General features: G+C 56.3%; 2 protein-coding genes across 5 annotated transcripts in view; both read right to left on the reverse strand.

The window, feature by feature from the left end:
- Positions 1 to 245: 245 nt before the first annotated feature.
- CNNM3 (cyclin and CBS domain divalent metal cation transport mediator 3) lies at positions 246 to 12,347 on the reverse strand. Of its 3 annotated transcripts, XM_056123772.1 has the most exons (9): positions 11,103 to 12,347; positions 7,852 to 7,995; positions 6,534 to 6,683; positions 6,208 to 6,377; positions 5,903 to 5,999; positions 5,572 to 5,705; positions 4,868 to 5,012; positions 1,153 to 1,235; positions 246 to 691 (listed from the first exon to the last, which is right to left on the reverse strand). In XM_056123772.1, exons 1-8 carry the CDS (start codon positions 12,322 to 12,324, stop codon positions 1,198 to 1,200), a joined length of 2,100 nt encoding a protein of 699 aa, XP_055979747.1. In that variant the 5' UTR covers positions 12,325 to 12,347; the 3' UTR covers positions 246 to 691; positions 1,153 to 1,197. The 3 variants fall into 3 exon arrangements, with proteins under 3 accessions (XP_055979747.1, XP_055979738.1, XP_055979727.1); XM_056123763.1 differs by lacking the exon at positions 1,153 to 1,235; XM_056123752.1 differs by lacking the exons at positions 246 to 691; positions 1,153 to 1,235 and adding an exon at positions 4,093 to 4,281.
- A 9,253-nt stretch (positions 12,348 to 21,600) lies between these two features.
- CNNM4 (cyclin and CBS domain divalent metal cation transport mediator 4) overlaps positions 21,601 to 23,756 on the reverse strand; it is a 31,943-nt gene continuing 29,787 nt past the window's right edge. For both annotated transcript variants that reach the window (XM_056123292.1, XM_056123284.1), the window contains 2 exons: positions 22,390 to 22,571; positions 21,601 to 21,964 (listed from right to left, as the gene is read on the reverse strand). In XM_056123292.1, the coding sequence (XP_055979267.1) occupies positions 21,767 to 21,964; positions 22,390 to 22,571 (380 nt within the window). In that variant the 3' untranslated portion in view covers positions 21,601 to 21,766. The remainder of the gene's footprint in view (positions 21,965 to 22,389; positions 22,572 to 23,756) is intronic.

The raw sequence follows: 23,756 nt of genomic DNA on the forward strand, positions 1-23,756 counted from the left end.
GGGTGGGCATGGAGTGCACGAATGGGGTCAGAAGAGAAACTTCCGTAGGAAGGAGTGGGAATGGGTGGGGTTCAGGGGAACACGTGCTCCAAGGTTTGGCACAAAAGTGGGGCTGGGGCATGTGCTACAAAACAGGACATTTCAGGAAAAATCCAAAGTTTACCACGGTCAAGGTGACGGACTTGAATCCTGCCCCACCCCCCCACCCCACCTCCCCGCCCAGTCCAAACTGGTGTGCGGGGTTCCCACAGAAAGTGCTGCCAGCAGCAGAAGGTTGGCAAGTGAAAAGCCGAGCAGGCCCAGGACACAGCCACGTGTGGGCACAGACCCTGCACACACACACACGCACGCCCTCGGCAGGTCGTGGTGCTGCACAGGACGCTGCTCCCCTCTCTCCTTCCGCCAGCTGGCCAGGAAGGGGAGTGCCCAGGCTGAGCCCAGCTCCTGGGACAGAATCCGCCGGGGGCGCTGGGCACCTGTGCCTAACACTGAGGATCACCACCCAGGACCCACACCTCCGAGGCCATCTAAAACGTGGCCTGGAGGAGCAGGACGCTCTGGCAGGAAACTGCTGCTCGCCTCTCTCCTCTCTCCGCTGCCTGGGCCTGCAGCCGCCTGGGTGGCACTTACACCCCCGGGTTCCGCCCAGGGCTGTCCTCGGACGGGAGGCCAGGTCTGCTGTGGTTGGACCCTGGAGGAAAGAGGGAGAGTCACGGTCAGAACTGAAGCAGCGAGCTCGTCCCTGCTCTCCTCCACATACCCCAAGCACGCGGATCCCCTTTAGGACAAGAAGGGACAGGGATGAGATTGGGGTCTCGGGACCCCGCCGAGGAGGCAAGGCTGAGCTGAAGACCTCGACAGGAAGCCAGTTTGGAGAGGAGGCCACCATCAAGGTGGGCTGTGGCGACTGGGGAGTCCTGATCCACACAGGGAAGCAAGCACCTGACTCCTCCTCTGGTCTCCCAGAGATGAAAAAAGGGGGGCATTCCCCCCCCACCCACACACACACAGGGAACAACACCCCCAGCAGGGGAGGGGGGAGGAGCAGGCTTCAGTGCTCCACCCAGCAGCTAGATAGTGGGGGGCGGGAGGGGGGGCAGGGGGCAAGAAAAGTGAAAGGGAAAGCAAATGAACAGATAATTACCTAATTACCTCAGGTGTTCTCTTAAAACAAAAAAGTCTAGTCCACAGTCATTATCAACTGCAGTTCCTGAATGTGCCAAAGAGGGAAAGGTCTGGAGAGAGCAGAGAGAGGGAGGGAGAGAGGACACAAGCAGCTGAGCGCAGCCCACACGGGGAGAGGGGGCACAGCATCTGCAGCGGACCCCGAGAATCAAGCTTCAAATGGTCCAGACAGCAGAGGGCCCACGGCCCCTCCCAGGCCGCCCCCGCCACCCAGGGCAAGAACGAAGAGGCCCCCACAACAGCACCCCAGGCTACTGCTGCCCACCCACTCCTCCCAGATCACTCCAGCACCCTCGGAGGGCCGACACCTGCTCTGACAAACGCTGGCACTGGCATATGATGGGGTTCAGCGAACTGGATCCCAAGGGCCACTGGGCTGCTCGAGCACAAAAGTTGAGCACAGGGGCCATGGGCACATGGTCTGCTCAATCCCAGACATGGCCTGGTTCCCTGAGCACAAAGCAAGGAGTAACCCCTGAGCAGAGCAGGAAGTAGCCCCAGTGTACAGGATAAAAAACCCAGAAAGTTATCACACACACACACACACACACACACACGTATGCCACAGATAGGAGGGCACAATAAAGTCTGTTAACAAGGACCAGAGAGATTCAAAGACTGAACGTGTGCTATGCACACAGCAGGCCCAGGCACCATTCCCAACTATCATCCCCCAAATACAGCACTGGGAGGACTGAAAGGAGCCCCTGAGCACTGACCTATTCTCCCTCTGTTCTGGACCCCCCAAAACCCCAAAACTTTATTTTGTAAGGCAGAAGCAGCTGCCTAATTCAGCCTAGGACCAGTTTGCAAGCCCCTGCTACAGGTGGTTAAAAATCACTATACCTGGGGCTGGAGCGATAGTGCTGTGGGGAGGGTGCTTTGCCTAGCACAGAGCTGACCTGGGTTCAATCCCCAGCAGTGATTCCTGAACACTTCCAGGTGTAGCCCCAAAACTTAAAAAAAAAAAATCAAAAATAACTATGCCTAAGGCCAAGAGAGTACAGGGGTGGAATGCAGCCAACCCCGGTTCAATCCCCCCGCACCACAGAGGTACTAGCGCCACGGGAGACTCCTGCAGAGCCAGGAATAGCCCGAGCCCCACCCAGTGTGGCCCCAAACAATCACCGCATCTTCCAAGTCTTTTTTGGCCACATCTGACTCTGCTCAGAAGTCCTGGGATCAAATCCCAGCTGCAAGCAAGGCAAGTACCTTCCTTCTGGTACCACCTCTCCTACTCCAGGAGCATTTCAGTGTAGGCACTTCTCTGCCAGGGAATCTAGTGAGTGATTTAAGGAACACGGCTCTGAGGTCTGCAGGAGGCAATGCGGAGTTCTCCTGGGCAGGGATATGTCTGGTTGCAGACCACCAGAGAGCCGCAGGGAGAGGGCAAGCTGCATTTATGGGGTAGTGACCCCCAATGAGGTTAGCAACGGGCTGTCTGGATCCAGGGGATGCCCCTGCAGACTTGGGAATCTGTGGTGAAAAGGAATATTTCCACCCGGCCACAGCCACGAGGAGCGCGTCCCTGACGACTGCCTGTAGGTGGTGTGAGCAGAACTGCACTACACTACACCGTACTCCCATTGTTCATGGATTTGCTCTAGGAGGCCCAGTAACATCTCCATTGTGAGAATTGTTGTTACTGTGTTTGAGATATTGAATACGTCATGGGTAGCTTGCCAGGCTCTGCCGTGAGGGCGAGATACTCTCGGTAGCTTGCCAGGCTCTCCAAGAGGAGAGGAGGAATCGAACCCGGGTTGGTTGGGTTGGCGGCGTGCAAGGCAACCAACCACCCTACCTGTGTGCTATCACTCCAGGGCTGGGGCAAGCAGAACAGGGCATCAAAAGCACTGAGCAGGCAAGAGTGATAGTACCGTGGGGAGGGATTTTGCACGCAGACAACCCAATCCCCCGTATGCTATAGGATGCCCAGAGCCCACCAGGCATGATCCCTGAGCGAGGCAGGAGTAAGCCCCAAGCTGGGTTTGTTCCCCCCCCAAAAAAAAAAAACCCAGAAAAAAACTCTGAGAAGGCGATAAACAATAGAAGGGATGCCCATGTGCGCAGAATGAAACTGTTTCTGACTCTCACTTCAGCAGCCTGAGCAGCTTGGGGTGGTGCTGGGGGAGGGAACAGGGGTCACATGAGAAGCCAAACCCAAAAGGTTCATCACGGGGAGCTGGAACAACAGTACAACGGGTAGGGCACTTGCCTCGGAGGCAGATGACCTGGGTTTGGTCACCGGCATCCCAGGCACTCCCAGATTCCACCAGGCGTGATCCCTGAACACAACAATGGTAGGTGTTCAAAAACAAAACAACAGACAGCGCCCATGTGGAGAAAACCAAACCTAAGCCAGATGCAGTGTTGCCTTCAGGTGGGATCACCAGAACGCGGCAGGGGCTAGATGGGCCCAGTAAGCATGATCCCCTGCTCTCAAGGAAGGCGTGAATAAGGCTACACAGTGGCATTGCTGTGGGCAATGCTGCAAAGGTAGAGCCCATGTGAGTGTGGTTGTGGGTGCAGAAGGGCTGTGTGCCTGGCCCGCTCAGGGCGTCAGCCAAGTACCTACTGCCCTGGTCAGTGCGTAGCGTGCCACCAGCCCAGACCCCTTCCCTCCAACTCCTCATCTGGACGGACCTCCTCCACAGAGCTGCTGGAAGTTTCCCCAGGTGGACGAGGGGTTGTGGGGCCCTTCCCAGGGAGCACAGCACAAGCATGCCCTGAGCCCAACTTGGGAGTGGAGTGTGCGCAGAGAACACAAACTGGTCACGCCAGGCCTGCCAGGGACCTTGCAGCAGTCCCACCAGTTCCTCCAAGAATGCTGAGATCTGGATCATCTCTGACCCCCCCCCCCCCGCCCCCCGCCCCAAGCTCAACCAAAAGTACTGGGGGAGTGGCAGCAAACAGCGCCTACCTGCAAGCTAGCCCGGAGTTCAATGCTCTGTGCCACCCGCACGCGCCAGGCCCACGTGGTCCCCGTAGCACCACTGTTGGCGAGCGTCCAGTCTCGGGAGCACGGCTACTAACGGAGTGTGCTCCCGACAAGCACTGCAGCCCCGAGAGCATCACAGCCAAACGTGAGCGTGAGCTCTGCTCTCCACAGTGCCAGCAAAAGGAGGGGCGGGACAGGAGAGAGACAGAGCGCCTTCTTGGAGGAGGGCACAGAAGGCCCCGCTTCCACCACTCCTGCCCAAAGCCCTGTCTCCATGCACAAGGGGAAGTCTCTCCCTTCCTTCCTGTTTGGTTTCGGGGGCCACATCGGGCAACGCTCAGGGGCTACACCTGGCTTGGTGCTTGCAGGGCGGCTCCTGGAGATGCTCAGGGAGCCGTGAGTGAGGGGCCTGCGAAAGAAGTCGGGACTCCTCCATGCAAAGCCTGTGCTCCAGCCCTCTGGGAATCTCCCAGGCCCGCAGAGTCTTCCAACACCCCCTTCCCTCTCTCTGGGGAGCCCAGGGTGGGGGCAGCTCTCTGCGCTCTGCCAAGCCCGCAGTGTGACACCATCACACTTCCTCTCTGACCACGTCTCTCTAACAGGCTCCAGGAGGAAATGCTGACTGAGGAGAAGGTGAGGGGGTGGGGGAAGAGAAGAGTGTGGAGCTGAGCGGATGTCTACAGGCGCTGCCAGGGCCCTGCAAACCCCGGGCTGATGCCACCAGTGGGGCCCCTCGGGGCTCACCTGCGACAGTGGTGGCTGCGGCCTTGTCACCGAGCAGCCGGGCCTGGCTGCCCGGGATGATCTGCAGTTCCGCGTTCTCGGGCGACGGGGGCAAGTTCTGGGCTCGGGTCGCCAGGAGTGCATTGAGGTACTGGAGCCGTGTGACCTGCAGGGCGGAGAGCAGCGGGAACAGGTGCTGGGGGCGAGTTCGCCCTGCTCCCACCTGCCCACGAGCACCTGCCCTGGCCCAGAGAGGGCAGAGAAGCGCAGAGCAGCTGGGGAGAGCCTGGGCCCTTTCCCAGTCTGGGCCATGAGGGTCACACCTGCCAGTGCTGGGGTCCGGGCAGTGCTTGAGCTGTGTCTCAGACCCAGACAAACTCTCAGATCTCAAAAGGATACTGGGGGCCAGAGTGATAGCACAGTGAGTAGGGCGTTGGCCTTGCACGCAGCCGACCAGGGTTTGATCCCCGGCACACCATATGATCCCCCAAGCACTGCCAGGAGTAATTCCTGAGTGCTGAGCCAGGAGCATCGCCAGGTGTGACCAAAAAAAAAAAAAGAAAACCGAAAAAACAGAAAGACACCAGGCAGACAGGTCCAGAGGATTGCTGCACCCCGCCCCTCCCCGCCCCACCAACACACACACAACTGCTGTGACCAGGGCCTTGGGCAGTGGGGGGGGGGGGGGGGGGGGGACAAACTGTGGCGGGGAACAGCCCAGTCACCTTCACGAGCTGCAGGTCGGAGAGAGCCCGCACAGTATAGTCTGGGCAGTAGGCGGGCGGCCGGGTAGCATCAGCGGGCTCGGGTGGCAAGTCCTGGCGGATGGACTGGAGCGAGGCCGTCGGAGACTGGTGAACTACAGGAAGGGGCAGTTGGTGCCAGTGCCAAGACCACCACGACGGGAGCTAAGCAGCCTGCCCTCACCCCAAGAGGCGGGTCTCCCACACAACCTTCATGGACCCCCCAGGCAGACGTTCTGAGAGGGCCCCGGCTCTGAGAGAGGGAGGCAGAACCCCGGACCCAGGAGCCGTGGCGAGCCAGCCCCCGACTTACCCGAGGACGGCGCGGTCAGGGCTGACACTCCATAGTAGGTGAAGGCCCCATTCTCGAACTTCAGGCCCTCTTTCCCGATCTCCACCTCAACCCTACCCTGGGAGGTGTGGGGAAAGGGGAGGAAGGAGGGCAGGAGAGACACAGATGTGGACAAATTATCTTTCCTGCCGGAAGAGAGCACAGGGAGAAAGAGCCGGCCCCCATTACTCAGGGAGTGGGGTTGCTGGGTGGGGGGGAGGGGGGGTCCTCCCTGCCCTCCAGCTCCTTCCCGGTTCCCAGAATGGGAGAGGCGGGCGCGGGGTCACCTGCAGGATGAGGATGAAGTAGTCCACGGGCCGGCTGCGCTGGTACAGGTAGTGGTGGGCAGCCCGGCGGTCATGTGCGTCGAACCTCACCTCCTGGTTGACGCTCGGGTGCTTCAGCAGGTGAAGCAGGACCTTCTCCGAGATCCGCAGCGGGCTGAAAACGTCCACCTCTGCCCACGTGGACACAGATCAGTGTCCACCAGGTCCTGGGGCCCGCCCTGGCTCTCCACGACGCACCAGCCGTGCTCAGAGAGGCAGGGAGTGCCTGGCGGCTGTCCTGGCGGGCCGGGGAGGGGTGCGAGGACAGGCTCCCCCATCGCCCTCACCTCGGGAGAGGAAGCGCTGGGTGGCCAGGAGCAGCTGCGGGGAGATCTTGACTTTGCAGTCGTCCTCAGATACCTTGAAGAGGGAGAACTCCTCCTTCCGCCGCGGAGGGGCGCTCAGGGCAGCAGGTTTCCTCCTCACGGGCATGTCTCCTGCGGGGGTCCGCTAGGCTGGTTGGGTAGTCCCAGCCCCACCCCTGCCACCTATGGTTCTGGGGTGCCTGGTCTTGTACCCAGGCAGCAGCCTGGGCCCCAGGACACACACGGGGGGCAGTGGGGCCCGTCCACACCATGCTCGGGGAAGCAGAGTTGCTCACCCTCATCAACACTCAGTCTGGCTACCAACAGACCCTTGCACTGTCTGAGGTGCGGACCCAGAGTTACAGGGGTCTGACAGCGCATGGCCCCAGGCCACAGCAGCTGGAAAGCCAGACTAAAACCACTGCAGTCCGGGGACCCTCAGCGCCACAGCGGTTCTCCGGTGAACAGAGAGGTGGACCATGCATGCCCGAGAGTCAGGACAAGGTACCAGCCTTGAGGTGTGGCCCCAGTGCCCTCCGCCCAAGAGTTCAGGGTCTGAGGCACAGCTGTGGGACCCAGCTTCATCTGTTTCAGGAAGATTCCCCGCTCCCCCCGCCCCCCAGCAGTGAAAATGGGGTTCTGGGGTAGGGGAGAGAGCTGGAGAGTCTGAGCATGTGCTTCATGGCCTGGCACTGCATGGTCCCCTGGGCACAGCAAGGTATTTAGACCCCAGAAGTCAAAACAGAATGGGGAGACCAGAGAGCCATTTCCACGGGTAGGGCACGTGCCTTGCACGGGGCTGAGTCAGGTTTGACGCCCCCACCCCCCACCCTGTCACCCCATATGCTCTCCCAAGCCCCTCCAGGAATGATCTCTGGGCACAGAGCTGGGAGTAAGCCCTGAGCACCCTCAGATGAGGCCAGAGGAAAGAAGAAGGAATAAGGAAAAAGGAGGAAGAGGGAGGAAGTGATGGAGAGGGAGGAGTTCTCTGAGGAATTCCCACAGTGACAGAGGTGAGAAGGCAAGAATGCCAAGGGAGAGTGGATGGGGAGTTGGGGGCGACAGACTGGTCCCCGGGGCTGGAAGCATATACTCAGTCTGTCAGGCTCTCACCCCATTTATCACTGCGGAGGGAGGGGTCCTTCCAAAACAGATGCTGCTGAGAGTCCCGAGTGGATGCCAGGGGGGTGCTAGGTAGGTACTAGGGCCCTCTGGCCCAGGACGGTCCTGGCACTCAAAGCTGGCAGCCCCTCGACCCCCACCCCCACCCCCAACAGCACATGCTGTAAGCCTAACTCACGGTAATCTTCAGACTCATCCAGGATCTCTGACTTGATGACTTCTTCAATGACATCCTCCAGTGTGACCAGGCCCAGTACCTCATAGAAGGGGTCGCCCTCACCCTCGTTGTTCACCTTTTGCACGATGGCCAGGTGGGACTTCCCTGGGGGCGGGGGACATTCAGGTCACACAGCCATCACAGGCTCACTCACCTTCCTCAAGCCGGTCCTACACAGAGTGGCCACCAAGCAGGACACTCCAGGATCCGACAAAGACTCCAGCTGGCTGTGCAGATGAGCCTCGTTACTCTCCCATGGAAAGGAGCTACCAGGAGTGTGGCCACCTATCTGGCCAGGGCAGCGCTGGTATTAGTCCCAGTGTTGCACCTTTTCACACTAGTGGGCCACACCATCGGCCCAAAGACCAGGGGTTGAGAAATGTAGTAGTTTCAGAACAATGACCTTTTCACAGGCTGGGGACAAGCACCAGTCCATGGGCCAAAGAATGAAAACCAATGGTCTAGGCAAGCACATACCCCCCACAGCCTAAAGCAAAGCAGGCCAGCAGATGTGAGGGCACCAGCTGCAGAAATGCAGGAGACTTAGAACAGTGTCGACTCGGAGGGACTCACAGGGCACAGGGGAAACTGGCCCATCGGAGCCCACGGTCTGGGGGCCCAAGTGGCCCTCTGTCCTCTCTGCTCATGGGTGCTTCCTACTGGTGAGGAGAGCGGAAGCTAGAAAGCAACGACATCTTAGAAAGGGTATGCTCCAGGTGGTGCTGATTTGGGCACCAGGAGGGGTGTTGGGAAGCCACAGTGCCCAGGAACCCTGCTCTCTGCGCCCAGCCCAGGAGGGTGCCAGCATGGACCAACTCCTCTCACACTCTAGTGCCCAGAGAACGGGCATGGCTTCTCTGCAACCTGCCCCCCAGAACAAAAGGAGAAAGTAGAGTCTGGGGAGTTGATCCAAGGCAAAAAAAAAAAAAGAGCAACAATTTAGTCTTGTGCCTGGGGGCCATACCAGACTCTATGCTGGGGGTGCTGCAAGGTGCTGGGGATAGAACCCAGCTCTCTGACATGCAAAGCACTTCTTTGACTCACTGTCTCTCCAGTCCCTCAAGCAAGACTCTTTAAAGCAGTGGTTCCCAATCTTATCTGACCTATTGCCCCCCATTTCAGAGAAAAAAAATACTCAGTGCTTGTCCAAAAAGCAACCTTTACTTGACAACAAGTATACCCCAACTGCACACGGTTGGTTTTTCTTCCATAAAGGGAGCCTCGGAAAACGAGGCATCCCTTGGCTCACTCTCTGAGAGGAGTAACTGCACTTGCAACAGGTGCCACAGACCCCCTGACAAGGTGCTCTGAAAACCCAGCTGAGTTTCTATTTTAGTTTTCGGGCTCCAATTTTTAACCAATGGGCCCATGAGGGAAACAGCGTGTGAACGCGCCTGGCAGCTCAGCAGAGGCAATGCTGTGGCTCCTGACAGACATGGGCCAGAACTCAGCTGGTTGAAGAGAAAGCAGAGACTGGAGAGCTCAACCACCCGATTCCTCCTTCAGCTGAACGCGCGCCTAGTGCTGACGTGCAACCCAAGTCCGCTCAGAGAGCCGGAGGAATCTGCCTGAGGCTGGGGTGCAGGATCTGACGGACTGAAGCAAGAACCCTCTTCTCTCACGACAGAAGGGGGCTCCCATGTGCAACCCTCTCTCTGCCGCCAGCTTTCGCTTGCCATTTATGCCAGTGTCTCCAGGGCTACCCACAGCCCAAGTCCAGTGGCGCAGACTCACCTAAAGAGCCTTTTCCTTTCCTTACCGGAGCACTGTCTCCAGGAACCCAGCTCCCTTAGACCTCCTCCTCACTGGTCTTCCGCTAATCCTCACAAAACACCTTCAAACACTCTTGTGTCCAGGCTTCTATGCGCCGTTGGCCCCGCCACCATCACAAGCCAGGCAGCAGCAGGCTGGGTTGGACCCCTCGCCCTCTGACCCCAGACTGCAAAGTCACCATCACAGAGGCCACTAGGAGGTTCCCCTGAGGAAGCTGCCGGGAGCACTGAGAGTGTCTAGCAATGCGGCCAGAGATGCCATCCAGGCACCTTACCTTCGGGCTTCCCTGATCTTCCAAGGATTAAGGCCCATCGTGCATGTCAAAGCAAGTGCAGGAGAACAGGTGGAGCACTAAGCAAAGCCTTGCCTCGTGACCCTGACAGTCCAGGGGCTCACAGGGACCCTCCCGGCTGGCATTCCTGGGGCTCTGCTCTCTTGGAGGTCTCACTCATACACTCTTTAGCCAAGTCCACCCAGAGACTTGGGCATCTTCCCCTCTGTGCAGAAGTTCGGGGTGCAAAGCAAGGTCCTGGGGAGCAGCTACACACAGGGGCACATTCCCAGGCAGCAACATGGACGGCAGCAGATGCATCAGCACCACTGTCTTGGGACGGTTTGGTGCTGACCTGCGTGCAACCTAAGGTTGCTCAGAGAACCAAGACCGGTGAAGGCAAGAAAGTGGAGTTGATAGGGGTTAAAAAGAAGAAGAAGAAAAAAAGACACCAGAAAAGAGACTACATCAGCCTCTGTGAAACTGCCTTTGGGGAAATCAAAGCAGCCGCTCACTCCTTCCCCCACACCTGCAAACATCATGTGCGAACCTTTCTCTTCAGCATTATCAGGAGAGAAGCCCCACAGCGCCCAGCAGAGCCATGCCCTAAGCTCTAGTGACTGTGAACCTGCAACAGTAACCTTGGGTTGACATCAAAGCCTCAAAGATTAACACTATTGTAACCTCGCTGCCCAAACTACAGTTACAACAAAGGAAACCAAAACAGTGGAGAAGAGGCCTGGAAATATCCCAGGCCAAGGTTACTTGACATCGATGTAGATGCTAGCACCCATTACTGGGGATCGATCCGATCCTCTTGTCTTGTTGGTCTCTATTCAAGATTTTGGACCTGCTACAAGCCAAAGCAACAAAACCCGACCAAGACCAGTCATGGAGAGAAGGGGCTGGGCTGTGGTCAAGCTGACTGGCCTTCTGAGACAGCGAGGCCCACCAGGGAAACAGGGAGAGGGTTGGAAGGGGCGCTGCAGTCCGCATCATCGATCCCTCTGATCCGTGGCCTTTAACTGACATTTCAAAAGGCCCATCACGTCAAAGGTCTTTGACATGGGAACCTGGAGGCTCACTTTCCTCGGGCTGCCAGGAAGCTCCCAGCCCCGTTCCCCCGAGGTCGCGGGCGTCCCTTCTGCCATTCCCGGCCAGCCCTTACCTCGTTTGAACTCCTCCAGGACGGCGTCCAGCTTGGTGTCGTTGAACACGAAGTGGAGCGGGTGGTTGTAGAAGCGCGTGATGGTGCTGAGGGGCGTGCAATCCTCGGGGTCCACGAAGGCCAGGTCCTTGAGGTAGAGCATGTCCACGATGTTGGAGCGCTCCTCCTCGTACACCGGGATGCGCGTGTGCCCGCTCTGCATGATGCTGGCGAGGACGCCGAAGTCCAGCACGGCGCCGGCGTCCAGCATGAAGCAGTCCTGCAGCGGCGTGAGCACGTCCTCCACCGTGCGGCAGCGCAGCACGCCCTTGCTGAGGTCGCTGTAGGGGTCGCCGCCGCCGCGCGCCAGCTCCAGCACCCGCTCGCGCAGCCGCCCGGGCCGCGCCGCCAGCTCCAGCAGCTGCCCCACGGGCAGCGCCACGGGCAGGGTGAGCAGCACCGCCAGGCGGCTCAGCGCCAGCGCGCGCGGCGCCAGCGCCAGCGTCCACCGCCCGCTCACGGCGGCCGGCACCACCTCGCCCACCAGGAAGGCGAGCCCCGCGCTGCCCAGCACGGCGGGCACGATGCGCTGGCCCGCGGCGCGGTAGAGCAGCACGGCCAGCGCCGCCTGCGCCAGGCTCGCCAGCAGCAGCAGCGCGCTCAGGGCGCAGCTCGCCCAGCGCCGGCCGGGCTCCAGGCGCCGCGCCGCCGCGCGCTCCGCCTCCGAGCCGTTCTCGCGCAGCACCTGCACCTCGGCGGGCGCCAGCGCCAGCGCGCTCAGCTGCAGGCCCCGCGCCAGCGCCGCCAGCGCCAGCAGCCCCGCCGCCCCCAGGCCCAGCGCCCAGGGCGGCGCCGCCTCCTCGGCGGGCTCCACGCGCGCCGCCAGCAGCGCCCAGTGCGGGCGCTCGGCCGCGACGCGCAGGCGCAGCAGCGCGCGCCACTCGCCCGCGGGCGCCGCGACCTCCGCGGGCGCCGCGGCCGGCCCGCCCCCGGGGCAGCCCGCCCCCTCGGGGGCCACCCAGGACCAGGAGCTGTTGGCGAAGCCCGTGCCCCAGAGGCGCAGGCGGAAGGCGGCCGCCGCGGGCGCGTCCGGGCCGTCCCCGGCGCGCGCCCACCCGGCCGCGGCGGCGCCGTCCTCCTCCAGGCAGACGCCCAGCACTCGCGGCCCTGGCGCCGCCTCCCCCGCGGCGCTGCCCCAGCAGAGCGCGGCGAGCCACCAGCCTAGCCGAGCCGCCGCCGCCATCGCCCGCTGCCCCCTCTCGGCCTCCCGCGCAGCCTACCCTCCGCTCCCCGCGGGCCAATCGGGCCGGGCCCCCGCCGCGCCTCCGCCAATAGGCGGCGGGCGGGGGCGGGCCCCAGGCTCGGACTAGGCTGCGCCGGGGAGTAAACAAGCGGGAGCTCGAGCCCGGGGCGGGCCGGGGGTGGGGGCGTGGGCCTTAAGCCCGGCTGGCTAGGCCCGGGCTCCCAAGGTCGGGGCGGCGGGTCCCGGAGGACGCGGAGCCGCCGTCTCCTCGGGCCAGGAAGGAGGCCAGGCTCGTGCTCGGCAAAAGGCCCGGGCCGCGGTGGAAGTAGGGCACCGGGCGAGCCCGAAGTTGCAAAGCGGGGAGCGGTCGGTGTTTGGGGGATGCGCTGTTCTCCCCGCAGGGCTGAAGGAGGAGCCCGGTGGTGATTGGGCCGCGGGAACTTAAGATGGATTGCAGACGTGTTTGAAACTATGGCCCTCCAGGAACAGGGCTACCTGATATGACCCTAACTGAAGGAACAGGACTTCCTAACAAATTGGTGGAGACAAAAGATAAGTCTCGCTTGCGCTTTTATGGGAACCGCCTTGCCCGGACAATGAGTATCTCTGACTGCAGGGAAGAGCGGCAAACTGGATCTCTCAAACAGCCGCCCAGCTGCTTGCCTTTTCTTTTACCTGCAGAATAACCCGCTGAGCTGCCAAGAGGCTGAGCTGGATTCCCAGAACTAAATGGTCCCCCAAGCGCCATGGGTGTGGTCCCCAAACAAAGGAACCTTGGGTTCATTTTCAGCACCTCTAAAGATAATGTTCCGCGGGGGCTAAGACGTGTTACAAGTTGTTTTAAGAGGAAGGACTTAGAAGACACGTTTTAGACACCTGTTGACCTAACACCCTCTAACCTGTTTATCCTGTAAACTACTAAAAGTATCCGGAATCCTCCTATATAAATATTGCCTGAAGCTTAAGTATCTTCAAATTTTCTAAGTAGATTTTCAAAGAAAATAATTAACTTCTCATTTAAATGACTCTCATAAAGAGTTCTCTAGGGGCCTGAGAGACAGTGCACCAGGTAGGGCACTTTCCTTGCACGTGGGCAACTGGGGTTTGAGCCCCAGCACCCCACAATCACCAAGAATGATCTCTGAATGCAAAGAAACTCTGAGCAACTCAAGGTGTAGCTCAAAAACAAAAAGTTCTATGGCAACCCATTTGCTATGTCATGAAAATAATATTAACAATATATGCTCTGTGGTTACAATTAAGTAAAATATGGAATCCATTGGGCTGGAGCGATAGCACAGCGGTAGGGCGTTTGCCTTGCATGCAGCCGGTTGGCTGAGCCGGGTTCAATTCTTCCGCCCCTCTCGGAGAGCCGAGTAAGCTACCGAGAGTATCTCCCCATCTCAGCAAAGCCTGGCAAGCTACCTGTGATGTATTCAATATGCCAAACACAGTAACAACAAGTCTCACGATGGAGACATTACTGGGCTAGCTCGAGCAAATCGATGAACAGCAGGAGGATAGCGCTATCGTGCAGTGCTATGGAATACATCTATAACAAAAGAACAGAAGAAATTTCATATTAAAATTTATTTGTAAGGCCAGTGAGGCAGTACAGTAGATATGAAAGGCATTGCCTTGTATTGTAGACAAACTGGGTTCGATCCCAGGCACTTTTCCCCAGCACCACCAGGAGTGATCCCTGAATGCAGAGCCAGGAGCAAGATTTGAGCACCGGAGGTGTGGCCCAACCAAAATAATAATAGCTGCTTTTTGTCCATTCACTCCCTGCCATGTCCAAGGGCCCAAGGGTTACTCCCAACACATTACTGAAAGGGTAGTTGAGGCCTTCCCTGTGTAAGGCATGCATACCAGCCCTTTGAAAGACCGCCCTAAAAAATGGCAATTGTGGGGCTGGAGCGATAGCACAGCGGGTAGGGCATTTTCCTTGCACACAGCCAACCCGGGTTTGATCCCCAGCACCCTATATGGTCCCCTGCACACCACCAGGAGTAATTCCTGAGTGCAGAGCCAGGAGTATCCCCTGTGCATCGCTGGGTGTTACCCAAAAAAAGCAAAAAAAAAAAAAAAAGGCAATTGTGTCTTTTGCATTGTAAATTCAACACTATGGCTGGGTCAAGTGCATCCCCTGCCTTCCAGATTTCATTGTCCAAATGGTACTCTGCCCTCTGGATAATCTGCCTCACTTGCAGATTATAGAAAGCTACCAGCAGAAGCGATACTGATACTAGCCTTTCCACTGGATCAGAGTGCTTCCTTTGAGGAAAATAAATAATGGATCCCGCCCCCCCCCCCCCCACACACACATCTTGCTTCATTCTTCTATGGGCTGAGTTCTATCGCTGACCTTGCGATAAAATGGATGAATGAGTCATGTGCCTGTGAAGTTATTAACCAGCAAAGAGCAGTTCCAGAAGAAAAGCAAGAAAAGCTCCTGATGGATTTAGACAGGGCTCTGGCTTTACACACGCTTCTTTCTTCTTGGTCTCAGGGAAAATTATAACACTGTTTTGTTTTTGTTGTTTTACTTTAGGAAAAGAGAGCAATTGGGTCACATTTGGAAACAGAAATGTTCACTGAGCCAATACCCCAAAACATAAAAAACTGTCCATGGTGTTGGCTGGGAAAATGGCCAGAGGCCTGAGTGCGTGCTTTGCATGCAGGAAACCTTGGTTCCATCCCTGGCACCATGTGATCCTGAGCACAAAACTAGGAAAACTAGGATTAGCCCAAGGGAAATCCCAGTGTGTGACCCCAAAACTGTAAATACACAAAGTTGCTCATGGAGTGGTTCTGTTAAACCTCAACAATACCTATTTGCTTCTTTCTTCCTTGGCTCTGGATCATGATATATCCCACACCCCCTACAGTCATAGAATCAATGGCAGATAATTATGACTTGACCTTACAGTCCATTTATTATTTATTATTTGGGAGGCAGAGTTTGGGCCAACCCAGCTATGCTCAGGGCTTACTCCTGGCAGGGTTTAGGGGCCATATGTGGTGCTGAAGATCAAACTGGGGTCGGCCTCTGATAAGGCAAGAGCCTCAATGCCTGTACTATCTCTCCAGCCCTCCCTGGATTATCTTGCTTACTGGTCACTTTTTACCAGACATTTTCATAGTTTATCTAAATACTTACTTTTGAACTTTATCCCCCCAACTCCTTTTGTCTTTTGATATTTCCCTGGTCAGAGGTTACACACATGCTAGATTGCAAAACTCACTTTTTTTTTTGGTCTTTTTGGGTCATACCCCACGATGCTCAGGGGTTACTCCTGGCTCTGCACTCAGGAATCACCCCTGGCAGTACTCTGGGGACCATATGGGATGACTAGGATCAAACCCAGGTCAGCTGCATGCAAGGCAAACACCCTACCTGCTACACTATCACTCCGGCCCCAAAACTCACTCACATTTTAGTTGCAATACTCACCAGGAGTCACGCTTCAGGCAGGGGTGCTCCCAAACTCAGCTGCAGTGCTCACCAGAAATCACATCCTTTAGTTTTGGTCTTGTGCATGTTCTGCTTTACACTGGTTGGCACTCACAGCCAAGGTGCTCATGCAACTTTGATTGTGGTGCTCTCTCTGCAGAGCCACTACGGATCAGACAGCAGGCTGTGTCCACAGACCCCGGACTCACACTCACATGGCAGGGGCCCCAGGGATCAAACCCATGGTCTCAGGCCCGCAAGGTTTCATTTTAGCCTCTGAATCATCTCCCAGTCCTGAGTTTTTAATCCATAACTTGTTTATTTGGTGGGGAGGTGAGGGGTAAGAGGTGGGGGAGGTGTCCCATACCCAGCGATGCTTAGTGCTTACTCCTGGCTCTGTGCTCAGCAATCACTCTTGGCAGAGGTCAGGGGACCATATGTGGTGCCAGAGATTGAATCTGGGTCAGCTGCGTGATCAGACAAGTGCCCTACCCTGTACTATCTCTTTGACCCCCTTAACCCATAACTTGCATGTGACTTCACTGACTAGTATTAGTTTATCTCTGAAGTTGAAAAATTCTAGTTTTATGAGGCAGTCACACCCAATGGTGCTCAGGGATCACTCCTGGCCGAGCTCAAAGAACTACATGTGGTGCTGGAAATTGAATACTGATCACTTGCACACAGGACAAGCACCTTAGCTCCTGTGCTGTCTCTCTCTAGGTCCTGAAGTCTGCATGTTCTAATTCTTAATTCTTCCAGCTGCCTACCTAGATCATCGTGACCAGCTTGGGTCAAGGTTATGGAAGTTCTATCCTCTGTGCCTGACCCTCACCCCTGCCAAAAAGGCACCCAGTACTTAAGACCAGTCCATTCATTCGTTCGACAAGTATTTCCCACACTGTGTCCCTACACTGTATTAGGAACTGTTTCCGTGCTGCAACTAACGGGAACAAAGTCCCTGTCTTCCTGGAGCTTCAGATCTAACACAAAGACAACAGAAATATAAGTCTTGGGCTGGGCCCTTTGCTTTGCATGCGGAAGGCCTGAGTTCCATTGCCAGCACCACGTGGTACTCCAATCATAGCAGGGAGAGAGCCCTGAGCAACAAACCAGGAATAGCCCCTGAGTACTGTACTGAGTACATTACCCCAAACACACAAAAACAAACAAAATGTAGAAATGCGTATTTTAACATCCCAAGTGCAATGAAGAAATACAAGGCAAGATAAAGGAGACGGGTCAGAAAGACAGTCAAGGGGCTGGAGCAATAGCACAGCGGGTAGGGCGTTTGCCTTGCACGTGGCCGACCCGGGTTCGATTCCCAGCATCCCATATGGTGCATCCTGAGCACCACTAGGAGTAACTCCTGAGCGCAGAGCCAGGAGTAACCCCTGTGCATCGCCAGGGGTTTTTTTTGCCAAAAAGCAAAAAAAAAAAAAAAAAAAAAAAAAAAAAAACTGTCAATGAGCTAGAGCACATACCCTGCACGCACCCTCAGTTTCAACCCCCAGCACCACACAGCTGCCGGTAGCCCCTTGTACCACCAAATGTGACGAAAGGGAAAAACATTCAGGAGCTGGCCACTGGGAAAGGATGTGACGGCCCAGGTTATTGTGAAAGGCTTCTCGAAAGAAGTGATATTTAAACAGAGGTTTAAATAAAATAAAGAGATGAACCTCACAAATAGTGTATTTCACCAATCTTTCAGAATATCCCAGGCAGAGAAGAGAGCAAGTCAAAAGGTCCTTATGAAATGTCCTTTTAAACTCTTATTAGTGAAGCAAAATAGTTTCATTTAGAGACATTTACTTAGAGAAATGTGAGGGGAGAGAGCGAGCGAGAAAGAGAGAGGAGTTTGAGAGAGAAGAGAGGTTTCTCCAGAAGGGGAAAGCTTATTTTTAAATTTCTGAGCTACCCCCAGCTATGAGCTTATGGGTTACCCCTAGGGTTTCTTGGGGAACCATGCAATGCCAAGGCCTTTTAAGTCATGTCCCCACCCCTCATGAACTGTCCTCTTCATCTCAGGGGTTGGTGCCCCAGGCATGGAGTGTTACACTAACCCTCCTACATGTGAGTATTCACATTTATTATTTATCTGGAAAGTTCTTTTTTTCCTTTCTGCTTCCTTAGGAGCCTCCCTTTTTTAAAACGTTGTCCTGAGTTTCTCTGCTGTTAAACCCGAGCTTGAGCCCCTGCCCCTGGCTCACCAAATGTCTACACAGCCTGGCACCCTGGGCAACACCAGATTCTTCAGCAGTGAAACTTCCACTGCAAAGATGTAACTCTCAGATGCACTTGTCAAGAGCTGAGCACCCAACTGTGAAACACCACCAGCAGAGAAATATGGACAACCGTCCTCTCAGGGGCCTGGCCTGGAGGAATAGCAGCTTAGAGCTTACAGCACCATGTGCCTTGTAAGGAAGCATGCGTCACAAGTTCAAACCCCTGGCACCCCACATGCACCGAGTGTTGATCCTGACAGCTCCCAATGATCCTGGCAGCTGCAGGTGACTTCTAGTTGTACCACAACCAGGTGTGTGTCAGCATGACAGATGAAAGAGACTACAAAGTCTTCCAACTAAAAGATGTGCAAGCCAGCACCTGAGCCAAGAAGGACAACCCCTAGCAAGGACCTCTGTGAGCACACCACTGTCTCTCATGAGCACTAAAACATAACTGAGGAACTGCACACTCCCACACCCATGCAAGCACAACTAAAAGGAGTTGAACCTCATTGAGCACTGCAGCTGAGCACCACTAAACAGTGCAAGCATCTCAGCCAGGGATATCTAATCCATGGTTATCACAGCATCTGTAACAAGGAAGGTGGGGGGTGGGGGAGTTGGGCAGGGCTAAAAATAGACAACTGCAGTTATAAAACAGTCAGTCGGACTCACAGCACGCTCCTTTCTTGTCAATGCTCAGGAAGGAGGGCAACTTGCTCATCTGAATGTGCAGCCAGGAGACCCGCTGGTGTCTGTTCAGAAGTCTCCCAAGGGTGCTTTTGTTTCCATTTTATAGGGGTCACCTCAGTGGAGCTCAGAAGGCTTGAGGTCATGCCTGGCGCTGATGAGCCTGGCAGTGCTAGCCTGAGGAGGTCCTGCTCGGGCCTGACCATGGGATCATGCTGAGGCTGGGCGAGGTCTGGGGGCCAGGCGGGCCAAGCCAGTGATGTTCGGGCGGGGCGGGGTAGGCAGGCAGTGCAGGGAGTCAGACTCACTACGCCTGTGCTCAGTCACACAGGAGCTACCTGCTGCCTGCTCTGGCCAGCCAAAGCTGGAACTCTCCCTCTGCTGACAGTCTATTTCATAGGATTGATTTGTTTCCCTCTCACTAAACAATCCCACAGGGACCCACCCCTGGCTGTCACAGATGACAGCCAAGCACAAGCATGAGCTCGAACTCTCCGCAAGGTCCTGTGGCCAGAGAGTACAGCGGGTAGGGACTGGCCTTGTACATGGCTGATCCAGGCCCGATTCCCAGCACTCGCATGGTACCCTGACCTTCACCAGGAGTGATTCCTGAGTGCAGAGCCAGGAGTAAGTCTTGAGCACGCCCGGGTGAGGCCCCACCCCCAAAAATGGTCCACTACTGACATATTCAGATAGGAACACTGTAGACTCACCGACATTTACACATATTTCATTGTTTTATTACCAATCAAAAATAAATTCCATATATTGTTTAGCAAATATTATCATTGTTTTGTGACAAAAGACACAAGAGTCATAACAACAAAACTCCCCGAGAGTCAAACTTATAACAATGCCAAAATAAATCACAAAAATATACAAATTAAAATCTTATGCAAAATAAATAGGAGTTTTCCACTGTGGCGGCTGTGACTCACCGACCCATCTGGAGGCCCTTTGTGAAGGTCTCCCAGACCCGGGAGGACATGCGGGGGTGTCGGGTCCCAGGGTGTGGCTCAGCCCAGGAACCAGAGGTTGGAAAAAAGGAAGTGAAAAATTGCACTGGGAGGAGGAAGTCATCGGACCGGTAATATTTGGGAAAAATTAGGACCCTCTGCAAGAAGTGATTATAAAAAGAGGAAGGGACAGAGTGGGTGGCGAGGAGGGGGATCTCACTGTGTGTTGGTATTCACTGTGTGTGCAAAGAGGTAGCTTGGCAGTGTGCGCACTTGCTCGCTCCCCTACCTTTGCATACACTCATTGGGTCTGGGCCAACGTGGGATGCTGCGCGTGGCATGGTTGTCTCTCAGGAACCAGACAGGCCAGCCTCCGGCAGATTCAGAAAGTGAAGGGGTTGCCCCACACCGGGAGCTAAGGGCTGCTGTCCCTTTTCCCTTTGGTTAAGAAACTACCGAGGTCACCAGTTTCTAGGCCAGACTCAGACCAGGGAAGACCTGGGACTCACCAGGCAGCAGTGCACCTGGCACGAGGCAAGTCTCGGGGCCCTGAGTCAGGATTCGTAGGTCTTGGGAGCAGAGGTCAGCGAGGGCCAGGTGTGGCACGGTCGAAGACAGGAGTGAATAAATAATACTCGGTGGGAAGGCCGGCCCAGTCTCTCTCGCCTGGGCCCAAGCACCCACTTCCCCTGCCACCTGGCTCCCCGGGAAGAAGATGCCTGGAAATTGGCAGTGGGCCCTGGTCGAGGCTGGGAAAAGGCGCTGGGGGGTGGGAGGGAATTTCCTGTAAAGCTGGGTCCCTGGAGGACCACTAACTCCAACAGAAGCCAGGATGATGGTTTCACGCGAGGATCACACAGACGCGGGGTCCCCTGGGTGGGAGACATCGGCTGGGCTCTGAGTGAGCACATCAGGGTGGCCTCTGTCACGGAGCAGAGGGCCTGGAGAAGCTGCCTGGGTGGGTTTCCCACATGTCCTCCAGCCCATGAGCCCCGAGATGTGGGCTTTGAACTCTTACGTAAAAAGTCCAGAGAGGACTTCATAGTTTAGCGGCGAGACCTGGCTTTCACTGTGCGGTGCTGATTGCTGACCACACAGGTGCCCAGAAGCGTATTCTGCCCTGGAACCACCTGGTTCAATCACCTCCAATGCACGTACCCTCCCACCCCACCCCTACACCCAACCCAGGCAGGAAGAACCTTTGGTAAGAGCAAGTGCAGGGCCTGGGGGGGCTGGAGTGTGTGTGTGGGGGAGGGGGCAATCTTGAAGGTCTGAGACCCCCACCTAACACTTTGAGTCAGTCCTGTTACAGAAAAGAGTTGTCCTAGGGGGCAGGATTGAGGCCAACTACGAGGGATGCAGGATGGAGTCTCAGTCCAGCCCCACCTCCCAGCCAGCCCGTGGACAGCCCAGGGTCCTAGTCAGTGGCCAGATCCAGTGACTGGTGAGACGAACAGGACAGGCACCACTTGCGCTCTGGGCACCCGTTGCTTAGAACCCCGCGGGCCAGGCGATGGCAAGACCAGCCTCATTGAGCCTCGGTGGCTGTTCTCGGCGCTGTTCAGTTCTTCACCTGCTCGGAAGAACATTCTCCCGAGGGGGGGTGCTACCCCTGCAGGCCTCTGGGCGAAGCAAGAGGAGTGGGGGCCCTGAGCCAGGGACAGAGAGGTCGTGGCCGGGATATTATGGCTATCATTTCCAGGGTGAGAAAGCAACCCCCTTGTACAGTTTTGTTTTGTTTTTTTAAAAAAAAGTCTTTCTCTTCAAAATAAAGTTCCTTAACCCTGTCTTCCCTTCCCTGTTCCCTTCCCCAATGATATCTAAAAAAAGGAGCAATGAGCCTAGTTTAGAAATTCTGTAAAAAAAAAAAAAAAAAGCCAGCCTTGCTCATGGCAGCCGGCCCCAAGCCCACCCATCAGTCCAGGTGGCGCCGCTTCCAAGTACACGGCTCAGAGGTCCCTGTCAGAGGCCAGACCCCCTGCCGGATGAAGGCCCTTGGCCTCCACGTCAGAGGGGCGGTCTGCATCCCCTTCTCGCCTCTCAGGCTCCCTATCTTCAGACGGGCCCACTGGGGAGGCCCCCGCAGGGTGGGCGGGGGACCCCGGGCCCTCCTGTCAGATGGTGCTCTCGTGGGAAGCTTTGTGTAGCAAGGAGTTGCGCTCGTTGAGAAGAACCGTGGTCTCGTCCACCACGGGCAGCTCAGACTTCTCAGCCATGTTCTCTGTGCAAATGGTGCAGCCGTCCAGGGGCAGCTGAGGACAGTTCTCCATGCGGGAGGCCAGCAGCCCGTTCTGGTACTGCTGCCGGGTGATCTGCCGGAGGACAGGAGGAGGCTAAGCATGGGCCTGGGCGGCAAACCCCAGCCTGCACCCCGAGGATGGAGGGTCACAGGCAGGCTGAAGGTTGCAGATCCAGAGGGGGTGGGAGGTCTCAGGAGCAAGGAGGAGAAAGATGCAGAAGCCAGCAGACAGCTCAGAGGAGGCTGAAGGTCTGGGCTCCCTCTGCAGCACTGCCACAAATAGCCCTCACGTACCAAGCTAGGAGAGCTCCTGAGTAGCACAGGATACAACCCCCACCTCCCACCCCCCTCCCCAAAGAGAGAGACAAAACACAGAAGAGGAACAAGGACACAAGGCTCAGGTCTGAGCCTGCCAGGTCACCGGGCTGAGGGTGCCAGAAAGAAGCTGCCGACTGCTGAGTGACATATGCAAGCGGCAGCACCCAGAAGGCGGCTCACCTTGATGTACTGGAGATCCATAAGCGCCCGGACACTGAAGTCAGAGATGTACTGGCCCAGGATGGAGCTGCCAAACTGGTTGCTGCTGCCTGCCAGGGGAACTGGGCTGGAGATGTCTGTGCGGTCCGGGTAACTGAGGGAGGCGGACCGGCTGAGCGGGGTGGTGTGGGACGGGGAGCGGTCTGTGGGGAGAGAGGGCTGTCAGGCACCGAGCCTTGGGTCTGACCAAGTCCCAAGGATGTCCCCCGGGGAGGCAGCACCCCCACCAGGAAGGGGGAGGCCGCGCCAGCGCAAGGGCTGGGCTCACTCGCTCACCAAAGGGCGCGTCACACTCAGCACAACAGTCAACCCGGAAGAAAGCAGAAAACAAGAACCAAAGACCCCATAGATGCAGGAAGACACCTGCCAGCCCACCTAGTCAGAGCAACCCCTCCCATGGGAGACAACAACACAGCCTGTCTCAGTAACTGCCAGGATGCGGACCATGGCGTTTCCAATACTAAAGGGAAGACCAGGAAGACCCGCCCACCAGCACAACGCCCTGAGCAGACCTTAGAAGGCGCAAGAAGGTCAGAAGTGGGTTCACTGGGACGGGAGCAATAGTACAGTGGGAAGGTACTTTCCATGCACACAGCCAAGCTGGGTTTGACCTCTGGCACCACTCAGGGTCCCCCAAACACCACCAGGAGTGATTCCCCGAGTGCAGAGCCAGGAATGATCCCTAAGCACTGCCAGGTGTAGCAAAAGGAAGAAAAAAAAAGGAAATGGGTTCTGCACCTAGCTTTCCTGGGTGGCACCAGTGGCAGAAAACTGGTCTCTTGAAACCCAGAGGCCCAGGAGCTCTAGCTCCCAGTCCCCTCACAAAAAGGTGAAAACTAAGGCAGGGGTGGTAGTACTTCTTCCTGCCACTGGGAGCAGCACAGGCCTCTGCTGGGTGGACAAGGAAGGTGCTGGCTACTGGTTATTTTGAAAAAGAGATGGTACACAGTCTCCAACATCATCAGCTCTTGTGTTTGAGAACACGAAGAAGACATAAATTATTGTTGCTTGTAAAAAGCATAAAGAAGTAAATTGTGGAGGTATGCTGGTTCATTATAAGCAAACAGCAAATGGAATATGCTGATATACTCAGAAAACTACCAACTTAGCTATTCTAACAATTAACTAGTGAAAAGTAAATGTTTTGTATCTGGGTGACTGAATGACGAACAGGCTTCACAAAGTGAGAATGAATTAAGCAGTACTCTTTCAGCTTCCATTCACAAAACTAGGAAAACACAGTCGGGCTACTCTATGACTTGGTAGCACTATAGCACTGTCCTCCCGTTGTTCATCGATTTGCTCGAGTGGGCACCAGTAATGTCTCC

This window comes from Sorex fumeus, unplaced genomic scaffold (assembly GCF_029834395.1).
Source record: "Sorex fumeus unplaced genomic scaffold, SorFum_2.1 ptg000006l, whole genome shotgun sequence".
In the NCBI taxonomy this organism is placed as follows: domain Eukaryota; kingdom Metazoa; phylum Chordata; class Mammalia; order Eulipotyphla; family Soricidae; genus Sorex; species Sorex fumeus.